Below are 17,254 nucleotides of genomic sequence, written 5' to 3' on the forward strand. Positions count from 1 at the left end.
GGGCTGGCACAGGGGGCACTGACTCAGCTTCCCTAGGGCTGGCACAGGGGGCACTGACTCAGCTCTGCTGGGCATCCCCAGGGCTGGCACAGGGGGCACTGCCTCAGCTCCCCTGGGCTCCCCTGGGGCTGGCACATGGGGCACTGCCTCAGCTCTGCTGGGCTGGCACACGGGGCACTGCCTCAGCTCTGCTGGGCTCCCCTGGGCTGGCACACGGGGCACTGCCTCAGCTCCCCTGGGGCTGGCACACGGGGCACTGCCTCAGCTCTGCTGGGCCCGGGCATCCCCTGCACCCCATGCCCTCTGGCTCGGCTGCTGACAGGGCCATGGGTGTTGAAGGAGTGGAGATAGGAAGGGAAAGGGGTGATGCACAGCACAGAACTTCAGGGATGAATGTGAATTGTTGCAGGTTAACAGATCAGGATCTGGGGGCTCAGAAAGCTCACAGCAGTGGCCTGGGCAGGGTCAGGGCTGTCACAGGCACATGAAGGCCTGGAGCTGTCTGAAGGAACTGCTGATGGGGAAAACACAGACATGCTGAATCCAAGGTTGACTTGCATCCAAATTCGTCTTTAATCTCAGATCAGCTTTAGCATTAGATAGAAAACCAATTTAGTTGTGTGTGCCAAGGGCCAAGGCTCCATCAGGCTTTATCCCAGCCCTTCCCTGCCTGCTCAGGGAAACATTTCATGGATCTGGGAGGATTCCTGCACGCTGCTGACACACAGTGCGGTTACAAAGGGGATACTGTGTCTACCTGTGTTACATTCTTAACAATTCTGTTCTAGCTGGTCACTGAGATAGAGAACATGAGGCACAGAATCATTGAGATCCACCAGGAGATCTTTAACCACAATGAACATGAAGTCAGTAAGAGGTGGACGTTTGAGGAAGCGGTAAGTTGGGGTTTGTGGGAGCCAACGGGAGCAGGAGGTTTGGACACCAGACTGGGAGCTGGGAATTGTGTGCAACAGTTGGGCCTCAGCTTAAACTGCTGGGAGGCTTGGAACAGGCTCAGTTTGAACAGAGTTTCACTTCTCTGCCACTTTTCCTGTGAAGAGGCAGCTGTCAGCTGATTTAGAAACCTTTAAGTGGTGTTTGGAAAGAGGCAATGTGGAGTATTGTTTACTGAGCCAGTAAGTCCTGTGAGTTAGTGCTGCCTCATTCTTCTGGGCTGTTGCACAGTCATAAGGGGATGAAGTGATTCCAATTGAAAGGTAAGCCTGTGCTAAAAAGGAGAATGAAATTTGTATGGTTTTGTGTTTTAACCTTACACACTTAACCCTGAAATCAGGCAGCTTTTGTTTTCCAGCAGTAGCCATCTCAACATGTACCTCCTACATGTAATATATTAAAAATAATTAATTAAACTAATCATTTCATCACAGCAAATATCCAACTTTTTAGATTTAAGCTGGATTATATTTGAAAAAAACAACCTGAGGTTTTCATCCTCAGTCTTTATGATCTTCCTGACAAACATGGTTCTTGTTTTAAATTTACTTTCTCTTTTAAAGAGTACATTGTATTACTCAGTTGGGACAGATTTACAGAGACTCCCTAATGTGTGAGGTGATGTCAGAACTGGGGGGTGGTTTATAGATGCCAGATGCCTCATCAGCCCCAGGAGCTCCAAACCACAGTAGGGATCCCATCACCAGTGATTTGAGTGCCAGTTCCCTGTGCCAGAGGGGAGCAGAGCAGGCAGAGCGTGTCCTGAGGTTCCTGCCTTGGGGAACAAGGCTACAAATCTGTGGAACCTGGGAGAAAGCTAAAACTGTGGGCTTAGGGCAGGAAATGTGTGAGAAGCTGGGTGTCCTCTTGCTCCTGGCCACAAGCAGTGCTTCCCTACCAAGAGAGAGCATCTGCTCTGCAGCACCGACGTGCTGCGTCTGGGGGGAGTTGGAAATGGAAAGTTCAGCGTGTCTTTGTAAAGGACAGAAGTGAGGGGGGTGAGCAGAGATGTCACCAAAGGTTTGGGGACAGCTCAGACCTGTTTTATTTAGCAGGAACAAGGTGCCTGTGAGCTGGCCAAAATGGCAAGAGAGTGTTGGGTTCTGTAGCAAGGAGCAGGAAGGGGGGATTGGCTTTAAATTTCAGGTGGCCCTGAAGAACTCGATGTTTCTCCTTGATTATTGTAAGTCCTTCATCCATTTGTGTGGGTTTGGATGTGGGAGGGGATTGCAGTACAGGAGAGACATAATCAGGTGAAATTAAAGATGGGGAGGAAGAGCCAAGGATCTCTGGCAGGGTGCCAGGCAAAGCCATTTAAATTCCAGCAGAGCAGTGTTTAAATTGTCTGTGCTGGGCTCTGTCCCACCGTTGTAGCCATCAATGACAACATGATCTTGCCAAACTCCTGGACTTGGCACAACCAGCTTGATGTAAATGTTGAATGGGAAGTTCAGTTCAGTGCTCTGTCATTCCTTGCCATGATTCTCAGCCTAGTTTTGAGTTTGATTTGTGGGCTGGATGTGTGACAGTGCTTTTACTTGTATGGGTGGCCATGGAGAATATTCACTGTTTATAATGTCACTGTTACAGGTTGGCAAGGGATTACCCACTTGGGGTTCTTTCCCAGCACCTGTAAACCCTGCCACTCAAAAAGCTTTCTAGAAAGCAATGTTCCAGTGGGCTGTCCCTGTCAGTGAACCCCTGGGTCCATACTGGGGTGACCCTGGTGTGAGTTGGGGTGTCAGTGGAGCCCTGATCATTAGCTGGTGTTGGCTGAGTGCTGTGTGGCTGTCGGTTGTGTGAGTGCCCCTGGCGTGTGTCCCTAAGTCACCTGTTGGTCCTGTGACTCTTGCAGATCAAGAGGCCTTACTTTCATGTAAAACCTCTGGAGAAAATTCAGCTGAAAAACTGGAAAGAGTACTTAGAGTTTGAGATAGAGAATGGCACTCACGAGCGAGTCGTGGTCCTCTTTGAGAGATGTGTCATTTCATGTGCCCTCTATGAGGACTTCTGGATCAAGGTAAGGGAAGCAGCTCCAGCTGTCCTGAGTGCACACCTGACCTGGTGACTAACCCTTGTACCCTGTGGAACGTTGTTCATCTATAACTATATCTGTTGCATTAGGAGATGGTCTGCTTGCAACCAGATTTGACTGCTGCATTTGCCAACTGCGTTGCCTCTCTACGTCCTTCCTTACAGAAACTAGTCTAGTGGTTCCATAAAGGTGCTGAATGGGTTTAAACAAAAGAATTTTATCGTTCTGGCATGTTTTTAGAGGCAAATGCAAGCTTTAAATTGGGCTGTCTCTGCTCTGTTTCCAACTCTAGTATGCCAAATACATGGAGAACCACAGCATTGAGGGCGTGAGGCACGTGTACAGCAGGGCCTGCACCATCCACCTGCCCAAGAAGCCCATGGTGCACATGCTGTGGGCGGCCTTCGAGGAGCAGCAGGGTAAGGGCGGCCTCAGCCTGGGCTGGGGGTGGGCTGCTTCTGGCAACCTCTCGGGTCTGTCGTGTCTGAAACCATCTCTGCTGGTGTTGCAGGCAACATTGAGGAGGCCAGGAGGATCCTGAAGACCTTTGAAGAGTGTATCCTGGGGCTGGCCATGATCCGCCTGCGCAGGGTGAGCCTGGAGCGCAGGCACGGCAACATGGAGGAGGCCGAGCTCCTGCTGGAGGACGCTGTCAGGAACGCCAAGTCCATCACTGAGGCCTCCTTCTATGCCATCAAACTGGCCAGGCACCTCTTCAAAGTGCAGAAGAACCTGCCAAAGGCAAGAAAAGTGCTGTCAGAAGCCATAGAACTTGACAAAGTATGTGTTCCCTCCTGCCGTCTTGCCAAAAACCCAACCCACCCTGCTGCTTTTCTCTCTTTCTGAACTGTGTTTTAAAATCGTGGCAACGGTGATGACAGGAGTTGTAACTGTATGTAATGTCCCATTACTGCATGGAGACAACAGTCCCTCTAAACTGATGTTGCCACGTTCCCAAATCTGAAGTTTGCACTCTTTTATCAGAAGCACAGTGTGCTTCATCCCTTCGTCTTCCTTCTTAGAATCTTAGCTGTTGTCAGTGTGTTCACCTCTCAGGGTGAACAGGATTGGTGTGGGCAGTACTGGGGGTGGGTTTGTGTGAGCACAGGAATACCTGGCACTGCAGGTGCTGTGAGCAAAGTGCCACCCCTGGGTTTGAGCTGTAGATCACCTCTGGTTGTCTGTGACACAAACCAGCCCAGGGGGGAAGGGAAAGCTCTTTAGTGCCTGTCGTTGTGTGTATTTGTGCTGTGGGTGTTGTGGTGTGTGACTGGTGACACACACTGAGTGTGGAACACCTGCTGGGCCAGGGGTGCACCTTCTGACACACCCTTTGCACAGGAAAACACCAAACTGTACCTGAACCTGCTGGAGATGGAGTACAGTGGGGACCTGAAGCAGAACGAGGAGAACATCCTGAGCTGCTTTGACAAGGCTGTCCATGGGGCCTTGTCTATCAAAATGAGGATCACCTTCTCCCAGAGAAAAGTGGAGTTCCTGGAAGATTTTGGGTCTGATGTGAACAAGTAAGATGTGCTGTGTGCAGTGGGGTCACTGAGAGAGTGCTGGGAGGGGTTGGGCAGGGGTGGCTTGGTGGCATCTCTTAAATGGTTTCCTTTGTGCTCTTGGCTAAGGAACAGCAGCTTTTCTAAACCAAATTCCAGGTTTTAAATAGGAATAGATTTTTGAATAGGAATTGATTTTTAAACAGGAATCTCTTTTAAGAAAATTATCCCTTGTTTTCTGAAATGCTCAACACCTCACAGAGCAAAGTCTTAGTGCCTGTCAGGTCTTACTGTAGTTTCCCCTTGCTAAGCCCTGTGAAGGCAGGTGCTCCCCAAAGGGGAGGTGACAATTCTGTGACACAGGTGTCTTTTGAGACTGTTCCCTGGGAGCTGCTGCTTGAGGTTTCCAAAACTGCCCTGGTGGGATTTTTTCCATGTTCAGCCCTATTTACACTTACGTGGAGGGGTACACCAGCAATGCATGTTTTTAATTCAACACCACATATACTTTTTCCTCTGTAAAACAAGCTCCTGTTTTTATTTACATTTTGCAGCTCAGTAACTCGTCAGGACTAACCATGAGTTAAGTTTTTCTGCTCTGTATGTTTTTAACAGCATCTGTCCTTAAATCCTGCTGCCTCTGCATGGCAGCCACTCACTGCAGGTTTGGGATCAGGGACAGGCCAGGCCCAGGGAGCTTTGCAGCTCCCAAATAACCCCAGAACACAGAATGAGCACGAGACCCTGTTTTCACCCAGAGCAGTATTGACAGAAGGAGCAGGTTTTGTGGCAAAATCTGGATGCAGCAGAGGAAAGGGATCTGACTATTTGTGGGAATTTTAGCCAGGACTGTTTTGTGCAGCACTGAACATACTTGTTCTTCCCGTGCTGGATGGCAAAAGGCTGCAGGTGCTACTTTGGGATTGGAATAGTTTTGCATAATACTAATTTCTGGTGTTGAAATGTTGATTCCCAAATCTCAGTCCTGCTGTGGATCGTGAGCAGGCACTGAAGGAGCAGCAGAATCACAAGTAACTTCTGGAAAACTCCTCTATAAAGGAACTTCATAAAAACTGCATCAAGCGTGAGGAACGTTGAGCGAGTTGGGAATTTGAGCTGCTGTGGAATCAAACTGAGCCTTTTGGCTTTCCCATCTCGTGGTGGATCACTCCTTGAAATTTGTGGTGGGGTTTGGTTTAGAATGTTGTACTTTTACAGTTTGAAGCAGAGATTTTAAGCTGATTGCTCAGGGGTGGGAAATGTTGTGATGACAGTGGTGAGCAGGGTTTGATCCCCCTGTCCCCCCAGGCTCCTGGACGCTTATGATGAACACCAGGCACTGCTGAAGGAGCAGGAGACGCTGAAGAGACGGGCGGAGAACGGGTAGGGGGGACAGCCCTGGGGACAGGACACACTGGGACAGCCCTGGGGACACACTGGGACACCCCTGGGGACACACTGGGACACCCCTGGGGACAGTGCACAGAGTGGGACACCCCTGGGGACACACACACACACACCCCCCGGGCTGCAGCTGGGACACAGCAATGTGGGAGTGCTCTGGAATAGTCCAGGGAACAGCCTCAGACATAGGGGGGTTATTTAGTCTCTGAATGGATATACAGGTATTTTGGGGCTTTAACCCCACTGTGGTGCAAGAACAAAATCACTTTTTAAAATCATTTAAAGTGTGCACTAATTAGAGCTGTACTGCTGGATTAAATATTCACAGAATCATGGAGTGGGTTGGGTGGGAAGGGACCTTAAAGCCCATCGAGTCCCACTCCTTGCCATGGGCAGGGACACCTTCCATCAGCCCAGGTTGCTCCAAGCCCCGTCCAACCTGGTCTTGGACACTTCCAGGGATGGAAACATTTACTGGAAAATAACTTTTTGAGTTGTATTTCCCAGGAGAGCTAAACAGGGCTGGTAAATAACTGGGTCTCTGAGCAGAAACCTGCGTTGCTGTCTCAGTGGGGGGACCAGAACGGTGTAAACCCAGGCTGTTCTGAGGCACCACTGCCCTTCCCTAAACAATCCCATCTCCCTGCTTGGACAGGGTGCCCAGCTGGGAAATGCTGTTTAATGAGATCTAACACTTCTCACACGGAGAATTCCCCAGAGTTTATCCAGGATGCCAATTCCAAGCTGTTTTCCCCCCCCAGCTCCGAGGAGCCGGATGAGAAGAAGATGCTGACGGAGGACCCGGCCCTGGCGTCGGCGCAGCTGATGGACGGGGACATGCAGGTGAACCAGGCGGCCTACAACTACAACGCCTGGTACCAGGTACACCCAGCGGGGCTGGCACGGGGGGTGCTGCCAGGGCAGGGCAGGGACAGCCCAGCGGGAACATGGAGCTGTTCCTCCATGGCCTGGCAGTTTGGAATAGAATGGGTGAGGTTGGACCAACCACCCCCAGCACTGCCACGGCCACCACTAACCCGTGGCCCCACGTGCCACATCCACGGGTCTTTTAGATCCGTGGAAGTTGTGTTGAAGTGGTTTAGTGAAAACTGGTGTTTAGACTGGGCAGAGCAGGGATGGAGCTGAGGCACAAACCACCAGCCCCTGGGGTAGCCATGGTTTGGGAATGGATTGGATGCCTAAATCCCATCGAGGTCCAGGCTCTTCCCAGAGTCTTATCCAGCCGGGAAGCTGTCCAGCACTAGGCAGGAAAAATGCCCCAAATGTTCACACACAGAACTGCAGGAATGGCAGACTTGGAGCTGTGCCAGGGCAGGGTCAGGTTGGATCCCAGGGAAAGGTTCTTCCCCCAGAGGGTGGTTGGCACTGCCCAGGCTCCCCAGGGCAGTGGGCACGGCCCCAAGGCTGCCAGAGCTGCAGGAGGGTTTGGATGATCCTCTGAGGGACAGGGGGGGATTGTTGGGGTGTCCTGGGCAGGGCCAGGGGTTGGACTGGATGGTCCTTTTGGGTCCCTTCCAGCTCAGGCTATTCCACAATCAGTACGATCACAGATCCCTGCCTGCCTTCCCCATCCTGCTCCAGGAAGCAGACAGACCCTCCTGGGGGCACGGGGCATTGTCCCTCCTTGCCAGGGGTGCTGTGCCCAGCTGGGAGCAGTGGGAGCTGTGTGGGGTGTTCTGTGCTGGCTCAGGGACACAGGCTGAGCCCATCCCGCTGTGTTTGCAGTACAACTACCAGAACGCCTGGAATTACGGACAGTATTACCACACCACCTGAGCCAGAGTTCACTGTGCTGCGGATCGACAGATGGAATAAAAAAAGATATATTTTTCTAACTTTGGGCTGTGAAAGAACTGTTGTGCCACCTGCTGCGGGTCCTGTGCATGTGACCCGAGCTGCTGCTCACGGGGTACGTGTGAAGAGTTGTGTGCTGGTAACCAATACATGGTCTCTGTACAATTCTCATTTACCATAAATGCATTTTTTTAATTCCCTGCACTAATTTATGGAGCTTTCGCAGGAATTCCCATCGGTCCCACGATTCCATAGATTGGGTGGGTGAAGCTGGGGCCCTTTGGGTTGGTTTTGCCCCAGAGCTGCAGCCAAGGCCGTCCTGCTCCCACCCCAACTGCCACCACAGCTTTCCCAAGCCGGGCACTGTGCTGGGATTGACCCCGGAGCGGGGCTGGAGGCCTTGGCAGAGCTGTGGGGTCAGGAATTCACCCGCGGGGCAAAACCCCCTTGGTTCTTTTCTAAAAAGCACAAACTGTGTTTGGGATGGTTTTTGTATTTGGAGTTTTTCATGTACACGGTGTGAGCAAAACTTTTTTCATTTTGATCAAAGTGATCATTCCCATTTTTGTAATAAAAGCAAGGAATTCAGCCGTGCTCTGAGCCTTCTTGGATTGCCTCGGTGGTCGAGCCAGGAGCAGGAACACGTGGTGTTCCGAGGAAGGGCTGTGGCACAGGGATGCCTTGGGAACACCTGGATCTCTGGGAGCAGAGTGCCTGACAGTGGTATTGATACCTCTGGAGTGGGAATGCTGTGGAATTCCAGAGGAGGTGCTGCTGGATCCCTGTGGCCCTGCAGCCCTGCCAGGGCAGGGTGGGGAGCTCAGACACAAAGAAGGGACGGGAAGGCACGGCGGGTACAAACTGGTTTAGTGGTGTCACTGTACAGAGGGGCAGGGACAGCGCTCCCTGTCCACAGGGCCAGGCTGGAACTGGAGCCCCGAGTTCCAAGGCCAGTCCCTGGGCTCCCAGCAGCAAAGGGAATTCGCTCCTCACTCGATGTCCACCAGCTCCACTTCAAAGAAGAGCTTTGCGTTCGGGGGAATCCTGGGGGGGCACGTTAAGGAAGCCTAAAACACCCCAAATGCTCCAGCTCCCCCGTCCCTCCCTGGGCAGGGAATCACAGCCACTCTCCTGTGTACCTGTGATGTCACTGACCTTGGGACATCCTGGATCCAGCACTGGGACACAGCTGCTGCCCAGCACGAGCTGTGCAGTTCCATGGATGCACCTCCACTAACACACCCTGCTCCTCGTTCCCTAAGCCTGGGCTCCAGGTTTGGGAGTCCCTGTCCTGCTGTGCTACAGGGGAGAACAGTGTCCAGGCAGCCCTTGGGATTACAGGATTCCAGCACCAGGGAATCCACCTCCCAAAGCACTGGGAAAAAGAAACACGAATGTGTAAAACACAGCGGGATCCCCCCTCCATCCCGTACTCCTGTTGTGTCCCAGAACCAGAACCAAATTTAACAGGTCACTCCTCCTGCTTCCCTACTCCACTGGTTTATATCCCTGTCAGTGATAAGCATTTGGAAGCTGATTTGGAAGCTCAGCTGGACTGAAAATGCAGGTGGAAAACAGCAGCAAGTTCTCCCTGCACAAGGTTTAGTTCCAAACAAAAGGACAATCCCACCCACCCTCCAAGTGCACTGCATTTCCTCAGAGGGGGAATATTCCGAGCCTGCTGTAATGAGTGACCCCCCCGTTACACCCCTGTCCCAGCACTTCACCCCCCCAGCATTCCCAGGTTTCTGTACAAGGATACTTGGCATCGGGCTGCCCCTTCTTGCCGTAGGCCCACTCGGGCTCGATTTCCAGCTGGGCCTTCTCTCCTTTGCTCATGGTCAGCAGGGCTTCATCCCACTGCAAGGACAGCACAGCAGCGGGTCACAACAGCTGCACTTCCCAGCCTTTCCACCTGCTCCTAGGGATTCCCACCAATCCCACAACTCCACGAGCCCAGGCTGCTCCAAGCCCTGTCCAACCCAGCCTCCCTGGCAGCCTGGAGCAGTGGATCCACGTTTGTTCAAGGCTGTTCCAAACCCGGATTCAGTCAGTGCCTGTCCCTCCCCAGGACTCGCTCCCTTCCCAGTGTCCCCACAAGTGGCTCCTGCAGTGCCAGGTCCTGGCTCAGGGAGACACGGATAAACCTGGACAGCTGCAGCTCCTGCAGCGCTGGACACGGGCCAGGGACACTGCCCCCTTCCCAGGGACACTGCCCCCTGCCCAGGGACACTGCCCCCTGCCCAGGGACACTGCCCCCTGCCCAGGGCCAGTCTCAGCCCTCAGAAAGGCCTTTTTCCTGCTCAGCCTGGAGCAAAGGAGGCTCAGGGGGGACCTTCTGGCTCTGCAACCCCCTGACAGGAGAGGGGAGCCAGGGGGGGTCGGGCTCTGCTCCCAGGGAACAAGGGACAGGAGGAGAGGAATCCCAACAGCCTCAGAGCAGACTGACAGGAGCAGGAGGCTGGGCCTGTCCCAAGGAACACAGAGTCTGTTTTCCACACGCTGCTACCCAGGGGAATGACACAGGATAATGGGACATCCTGCCCGTGTAAACCCTTGCAAGTTGCATTTTTACCTCCACGAGGAACAGAACAGCAGCTCAAAAACTGCACCCCGGTCATAAATCACACGGAAGGAAACTCCTTTGGAATTCTGAGGGAGCTGTCAATGCTGTACTTACACCTCGGATCACTTTTCCTACGCCAACCTTGAAACTCAAGGGCTTGGCTGCTTTTTTCTTCTTTGAGCCTGGAAGAGAGTTTTGTGTTGCTTTGCTTTAACATCACTCCAGCACACACACCACACTGCTGTCTATGATTATAAATACATATGATAGATAAATAAATATACATTCTTATCATTTTATTATATTATTTTTAGTGCTTATGTTATTACAATGTTATATTATTTTAATATTCAGTGCTGTGCACCAAAGCCATCATTCACTGTTCAAGCTGCACCAAGAGCTAAAGCTGATGAGCATCTTTCAAACCCCAAAGACTCATTTCTGAATTAATAAAGTTGACAGTACAAGTCACAAACACATTAAGGAACCAGAAGAAGTCAACAGGGACCATACAGCAAGCACAAGGAGTCCCAGTGACTCTGGAATACTGTTCCTCTGAGCGTGGGACACACTCTGAAAAAGCCTTTCTAGTCCTACAGGATTTCATTCTCCTAACCCCTCTGATCTGTCACAAAAACACCAGAGCACTCAAACCCCTCTCATTTCAGTGCCTCCACGTTTAAGGATTTATTAGAGAAGGACACCAAGATGTTCATTTAGAGAAACTCAGGACACTGCTGGTGCTCGAGTTCCATAGGAGAGGGAAGCTCCATCTCTCCCCTCAAGTATTTTCAGCCCTGATTAACTCCCTGCTTTTCACATTCCCAGGCCTTGGAGAATGCCAGAAGGGAGGGCTGGCAGGATGCAGCAGTGTCACTTGACACCAGCCACTCCTAAAATACTGCCCTGCCTTACCTCATGGAAAATCAGGATCCGGGAGGGGGCTCAGGGGCATCCCGGCAGCTCAAACAACAAAGCAGTTTGTCAGGAATCCCACAGGGACACTTCCAGAGGCAAACACCTGCCCAGATCTGCTCAAGGAGCCCAGTTAATGCACTCTACGAGTGCCTGCAGCAAACCCCAAACAGTTTCTCTGTGCACCCATCTCTGTGTGACCTTACTTGATTGAATATTGGTATCGAAGACTGTCCCGTCCTGCAGCTTTCCCGTGTACCAGCAGTGCACAGTGTCTCCTTTCTTCGGGAAGTTGGTTTTATCGCCCTTCTTTAAAATGGATTTTGTATACTTTGGTGGCCCCTGAGGTTGTAAAAACAAGCATTGTGACTGGTGCATTAAATAGCTTCAGATCAACTATGTTTGAGATGGAACAAGCACTTAGTTTAAGGCATCAAAGAAGACAGGCACTGTTAGTGAAGGGCGTGTTCATGTGTAACTGCAGGGCTGGAGAAAATGCAGCAGATTAAGGTTAAGGCAGGGTGCAAACACCAGAGTTCTTGCTGTAACCAGATTTTTGGAGAATCCTGGGTTGGAAGGGATCCACAAGGATCATCCAGGCCAGTCCCTGGACACCCCAGGACACCCCAAGGGTCACACCATGTGCCTGAGAGGATCATCCAAACCCTCCTGGAGCTCTGGCAGCCTTGGGGCCGTGCCCACTGCCCTGGGGAGCCTGGGCAGTGCCCAACCACCCTCTGGGGGAAGAACCTTTCCCTGATACCCAGCCTAACCCTCATCCTGAGACAGGGGACCTGGTTAATTTGGTTTCCCACACGACAAACACGAGGTGGGAGTGTCGCACAAACCTCCTCCACGGCCTCCTCAGCCTTCACCGCCTTCCCCTTGGCCTCCTCCACCTTGGCCGGCTTCGCCTTCTCCGCCGCCTTCTCCGCGCCGTCCGTGCCCTTGAACCGCTGAGGGGGGAGAGGATGAAGAGCCACATCCATCAACCATCGACCCCCACAGGACCACCCCCGGCTCCGTTTCCCCCCCTCTCCTCACCTGCGTGTGGAAAAGCTGCGTGTAAGCCGCGATGAGCTGCTCCTTATTCGCCGTCTTCGCCACGTTCTTCACCTGCCCCAGCAGCTTGTGCTCCGCCAGGAACTGCCGGACACACACGAGTGCGAGCCGTGAAACCACCCCTCCAAACGCGCTCCGCACACCCGCTCCGAACTATTTAGAATTTCCCCCACCAACTCACCGCCTGCGCCGCGTGCTCCTGCAGGAATTTGATGATCTCCTTCTTGGCCAGCGCCTCGCTCCGCAGCTCCTCCGCGCTCCAGGGCTGCGCCGGGCCCGCGGCCGCGGCCGCCGCCGCCATTTTCCCCACCCGCCTCCTTACTCCTCCCTCCGAAGAGGAGGGATGAGAAGCCGCCCAGAAGGGATGAGGGGAGGACCAGGAAACCGCCCAGAAGGGAGGAGGGGAGGACCGGGAAAACGCCCCGGGGGGAAGGGGAGGGCCGGGAGGCGCCACCAGACCCTCCCCTAAGGCCTTCGGGCGGAGGCTCCTGAGGCGGTTTGAGGCGGCCGCGCTGAGGGAGGGACAAAATGGCGCCGCCTCGGGCAGGGGGGGGAACGCCCTGAGGGAGAAGCGAGGCGGGAGGAGCAGCGGGATTTACCTCGGGTTTGGCGGCCGCCCGAGGGGGAAAGGGCGGGCCAGGCACCCGCCGAGGGCGAAGGGGAGGGGACGGGAGGCGGCTTGGCCGCCTCCCGTCCCTCCCCTTCGTCCTCGGCGGCCTTTTCAAGCGGCGGCGTTGAGGAAGCGACAAAATGGCGGCGGGCGCGCCGCTCCCTGAGGGAGGATGAGCGGCGGGCGGCAGCGCACTTTGCCTCAGGTCTGGCGGGCTCCCGAGGGTAAAACCAAAGAGGAGGGCGCGGGCAACGACAGCGACGATGACTTGCTGCTGGCAGCCGCCGCCGCGGCGGACCCCGTGCCCGTGGAGGGCTTCAGCGAGGCGGCGGGATCCATATGGATCTACCCCACCAACCTGCCGGTGCGGCCGTACCAGGAGCGCATGGCGGGCGCCGCGCTGCTGGCCAACACCCTCGTGTGCCTGCCCACGGGGCTGGGCAAGACCTTCGTGGCCGCCGTGGTCATGTACAACTTCTACCGCTGGTTCCCCTCCGGGAAGGTGCTGTTCCTCGCCCCGACCAAGCCGCTGGTGGCTCAGCAGATGGAGGCGTGTGCCCGGGTCATGGGCATCCCGGCGCGGGACATGGCGGAGATGACAGGTACGGGCTGCGGCGACGGCCCAGGGGGTTTGAAGGGCAGAGTGTGAAGAGACGTAGCGGAGGGGGGCGAATAAAGAGGTGTTTGAAAGGGTTAACTGTCGGTTTTGTAGTAGTTAAAGCCCCGGGTCACCCGTGTAAAGGGTGGCGGAGCGCTGCGGTGCAGCCCTGTGGGTCGCAGCCTGCGGGTGTTCACACACAATGTGCTCTGCGTGAAGCTTAAGCCAAAGAATAATGGCTCTTTTTTCCTGTTTTTTTTGCTTTTCCCTCCCCTTTACGCCTTCTTTTTGTCCTTTCCCACCCCGGCTTCCTTTCCCCTTCCCACATTCCCCTTTATCCCTTCCCCTCCCTCTCCCCCTTTCCCCCTCTTTTTCCTTTTTCCCCATTTTAATAAAGTTTTTGCAGCCCCCCCCGAGCTGCAGCAATACCCTCAATGACCGAATCCATAAGCTGTTTTTGGGCACAAACCTTTCCCAGAGGTGCCTTAGTTGAGGTTTAGGGCTGTGGGCAGCTATGGGGCAGCTTGAGCTTCCCAGCCTTCATTTCCGTGGTTCTGGATTTAGTGTTTAAATGCAATAAATTAATCCTCGTTGTTGTATTCAATGCCAGGGAGGCCCTGGCCCAGGTTGCCCAGAGAAGCTGTGGCTGGTCCTGGATCCCTGGAAGTGTCCAAGGCCAGGTTGGAGCAACCTGGGCTGGTGGAAGGTGTCCCTGCCCATGGAAGTGTTTGGAATAAGATGGTTTTTAAGGTCCCTTCCCACCCAAACCAGTCTGGGATTCCCTTCTGCTGTCACTCTCAGCTCATGGGCTGCATTTTACTCTGAGCAGAACAGCTGCCTGATGTTATTTCCTTTATTTCCAGGAGGAACCCAAGCTCTGGGCCGCCGGGAGCTGTGGAATACCAAGAGAGTCCTTTTCCTTACCCCTCAGATAATGGTCAATGACCTTTCTCGTGGCACCTGTCCCGCTGTGGACATCAAATGTTTGGTTATTGATGAAGCCCACAAAGCCCTTGGCAATCATGCCTACTGCCAGGTAATGCTGGAGACACCCCTTTCTTCTCTCCCAGTGACAAAACCCCAAAATCACTTCAGGATCTCCATAAAGTGTCACTGTCACTGCTGTGGGGAGGTTGTTCTTGAAGTCAACTTTGAAAGAGATCCAACACTCCTGTACATTGTCAGTGCCTCATTTTTAAGTAATACCTGTAAGGTATTTTTTTCATGCCTGGATTAAATTGTAATTTTTGTTTCAAAATATCTTTCTGACTGAGGCAATTAAGAAAAAAAAAGTGTGGGCTTTTTTTGTAAGGTTCTTTAACTGAGTAAAATCAGTTCAGTTTTTGTTTTTAAAACTGAGGTTTGTGTTGATCAACAAAGACTTTGTTGTATTATTGTGGGTTAATGTCATAGCAATGGGTGATTTCAAAAGTAAATTTTATATACTGGAAGAATTGAGTGGAATAATTATAATACCTGTGGAGTTCAGATTTCATGGGACTTATTATCCATGATTTACTTTTTTTAAAAGAGTTGTTCTTCAGACTTCTTGGCAGCTCTCCTGGGTTAGTGTGCTGTTAATCTTTCTGTTAAATCAAGTGAGAAATCATTTCATAATTTACCGAGGTTGTTCTTGGTCTACTTCCAGGATGTCCCATCTCTGGAAGTGCTCCAGTGCAGGTTGCACGAGGCTTGGAATAACCTGGGATAGTGGAAGGTGGCAGAGGGTGGAATGGGGTGATCTTTAATGTCCCTTCCCACCCAAACCACGATTCCATGATTGAATATTTTCGGAGTGTTTTGTTAAGCTTTTCCTTCTTCGTGGGTATTTTCCTTGCTATAGTTTGTGTAAGGAAATAATCTCCTTTAAAGGAATTAACAGCACATTCCCTGTTGGCAGGTTGTGAGGGAGCTGAGCAAATACACGAGCCAGTTTCGGATCCTGGCCCTGAGTGCCACCCCAGGCAGTGACACCAAGGTGAGCCAACCCCACTTGTGTGCTTCAGATAATCAATTTGGAATAGAAGCTGTGTTTAATACCAGTTTTAACACTGTGCAAGGTGCTGAAGTATGTTATAGTTCCACATCAAAACTGAATTTATTTACAGTCTTGGCTCTTGGCTTGAGGTGTCTTTCGTTTTCCATCACGGGCAGTGGGTACCTTTTCCTTACAAATGTATTCAAGCCCTGCTAAACTCTGGGAATAGTAATTTTCTTTTTCTGCCCCTCTGCCAGGCCGTGCAGCAGGTTATCTCCAACTTACTGATCGCCAGGATAGAGATGTGTGCTGAGGATTCCCCAGAAATCCAGCCTTATTCTCACGAGAGACAAGTGGAAAAAATTGTGGTGCCGCTGGGGGAAGAGCTGGTAGGAATTCAGAACATTTACATCCAGGTGAGTTTGTTTTTTCTTTTTTAGTCAATGGCCAGTGACTAAACACATGAATATCTCTGCCTAGACTTGCTGTAGCTTATAAAAGCAACACCTTCCTGTGCAGTTAACTTTGAGCACAAGGCAAAGAAAAAACATGGTCTCAACTCCACTGTGACCTTGCAGTAACTTAAAAAGCTCAGGTGAAAAACTGGGAATGGAATTACTTCCCTCATCCTTTTCCAGGAGTCTTTGCAGAATTGGCACCAGACTTAAACTGAGGGTTTCTGCATTTGGCTGAATTTAGTTGTATTAAAGTATTCAGATGTTGGGAATGCCTTATGAAGTCTGTATGTGGATTTTCTGAAACATTTTCTGTGTTAGAGAATATTCTTTAGGGTTTTAAGTCATCTGTAAGTGTAATTAGTTCCCTTGATTACTTTTGATCTTTTTTTGTTTGTTTGTTTGGGGGTTTTTTGTTTTGTTTTGTTTGGAGTTGGGTTTTTTTTGGTTGGTTGATTGTCTTTTCTTATTATTCTGAGAGCTTTTTCCTTTTTTTTCCCTTTTTTTTTTTTACCAATCTGTAATGTTCAAATACGGAAGAGATTTTCAGGCAAATGGTATTACATAAGATACAGCTTTGAAAAGTTCAAAATGTGTACTCTGTATTCAGTAAGAGGCATAAAAACCCCTGGGATTAATTTAGTATCAGACTGTTGCTGTCAGAGTATGGTTTTGCTCAAACTTTAATGATCTTGGTGTAGTTATGTGGAGACCACTGGAAGGCAAACTTGTGAGTGCATCAGCTGTTTTCAGACCAGTGACCTGAGAGCTATTTAAATGAGGAAGTTCCACTCATAAGCTTTAAAGAGAAACTTTAAAGGTCGTTTTGCATCAGTGCAGGTGCCTCTGAGTGCTCTGGTGAGTGCAGGGATTTATTTTGAGGTGCTTCTCTTGAGATTTGTTTGGCTGCACAAACCTTGCCCGAGTTGGCACTGCGGCTTCAGTGGTTGCTGTTTCCTTGCTTTGATCTGGTATTTGCATTTGAATTGCTGCTGATTTTCTTAGAAAATACAATTTGTACCAACTGCAGAGGGTGTGAAAGGGTGGTTTGTGTTGTCTGGACAAGCCAAGCCTTAGCCTTGGAGGCCTCAATCAGCACTTTGGGAAGTGGTTCCTGTCCCTCAGTTTCCCAAAGTGACCATTTCCCATCTGGGGCTGAGGTGGCTTTGGTAAAATCACCCCAGCAGCTTGTGCCTCCTGCTGCTCCCACCCTGCTCCAGGAGTGAGAGCCAGGGCTGCTCTGCACAAGGAAATCAGGATCTTTAATGCTGACAGACAGGACAGTAAACAGGACAACATTTCAGTGGGATAAAGGACAGTGTCAGACAGCACAGTGCACCAATGCCACAGAAACTCT

At 51.6% G+C, this 17,254-nt stretch overlaps 3 protein-coding genes and 1 non-coding gene across 16 annotated transcripts in view; 3 read left to right on the top strand and 1 right to left on the bottom strand.

Annotated features, from left to right (window-relative positions):
- The window catches only part of PRPF39 (pre-mRNA processing factor 39), a 15,211-nt gene extending 6,910 nt beyond the window's left edge, over positions 1 to 8,301 (top strand). For all 4 annotated transcript variants that reach the window (XM_027705390.1, XM_027705393.1, XM_027705391.1 and 1 more), the window contains 8 exons: positions 789 to 896; positions 2,810 to 2,974; positions 3,282 to 3,408; positions 3,501 to 3,769; positions 4,331 to 4,515; positions 5,803 to 5,877; positions 6,660 to 6,780; positions 7,645 to 8,301. In XM_027705390.1, coding sequence (XP_027561191.1) covers positions 789 to 896; positions 2,810 to 2,974; positions 3,282 to 3,408; positions 3,501 to 3,769; positions 4,331 to 4,515; positions 5,803 to 5,877; positions 6,660 to 6,780; positions 7,645 to 7,695 — 1,101 coding nt within the window. In that variant the 3' untranslated portion in view covers positions 7,696 to 8,301. The remainder of the gene's footprint in view (positions 1 to 788; positions 897 to 2,809; positions 2,975 to 3,281; positions 3,409 to 3,500; positions 3,770 to 4,330; positions 4,516 to 5,802; positions 5,878 to 6,659; positions 6,781 to 7,644) is intronic.
- LOC113978459 lies at positions 3,853 to 3,938 on the top strand. Its single transcript, XR_003537582.1, has one exon. It is a non-coding gene; the product is annotated as a small nucleolar RNA SNORD127 (small nucleolar RNA).
- Positions 8,302 to 8,565: 264 nt separating the features above from the next.
- Positions 8,566 to 12,915, bottom strand: FKBP3 (FKBP prolyl isomerase 3). Its single transcript, XM_027705398.1, has 7 exons — positions 12,438 to 12,915; positions 12,239 to 12,340; positions 12,043 to 12,150; positions 11,401 to 11,536; positions 10,394 to 10,461; positions 9,476 to 9,573; positions 8,566 to 8,757 (listed from the first exon to the last, which is right to left on the bottom strand). The coding sequence occupies exons 1-7, from the start codon at positions 12,555 to 12,557 to the stop codon at positions 8,703 to 8,705; spliced, it is 687 nt and encodes a 228-aa protein (XP_027561199.1). The 5' UTR covers positions 12,558 to 12,915; the 3' UTR covers positions 8,566 to 8,702.
- Positions 12,916 to 12,965: 50 nt separating this feature from the next.
- FANCM (FA complementation group M) overlaps positions 12,966 to 17,254 on the top strand; it is a 49,287-nt gene continuing 44,998 nt past the window's right edge. For all 10 annotated transcript variants that reach the window (XR_003537574.1, XR_003537576.1, XR_003537573.1 and 7 more), the window contains exons 1-4: positions 12,966 to 13,468; positions 14,328 to 14,500; positions 15,365 to 15,442; positions 15,700 to 15,858. Coding sequence is in view for 5 of the 10 variants with exons in the window: in XM_027705389.1 (XP_027561190.1) it covers positions 13,039 to 13,468; positions 14,328 to 14,500; positions 15,365 to 15,442; positions 15,700 to 15,858 (840 nt within the window). In the remaining 5 variants the exon portion in view is untranslated. The remainder of the gene's footprint in view (positions 13,469 to 14,327; positions 14,501 to 15,364; positions 15,443 to 15,699; positions 15,859 to 17,254) is intronic.

This window comes from Neopelma chrysocephalum, unplaced genomic scaffold (genome assembly GCF_003984885.1).
Source record: "Neopelma chrysocephalum unplaced genomic scaffold, ASM398488v2 Primary Assembly neopelma1_329, whole genome shotgun sequence".
NCBI lineage: Eukaryota > Metazoa > Chordata > Aves > Passeriformes > Pipridae > Neopelma > Neopelma chrysocephalum.

Bases quoted from the DNA above. Each gene is read 5' to 3' on its own strand.
- FKBP3 (XM_027705398.1), bottom strand. From the start codon at position 12,557: ATGGCGGCGGCGGCCGCGGCCGCGGGCCCGGCGCAGCCCTGGAGCGCG. The intron at 12,341-12,437 runs GTGAGTTGGTGG...TGTGTCCGGCAG, and splicing joins AGGAGCACGCGGCGCAGGCG to TTCCTGGCGGAGCACAAGCT. The intron at 12,151-12,238 runs GTGAGGAGAGGG...CTCCCCCCTCAG, and splicing joins CGCAGCTTTTCCACACGCAG to CGGTTCAAGGGCACGGACGG.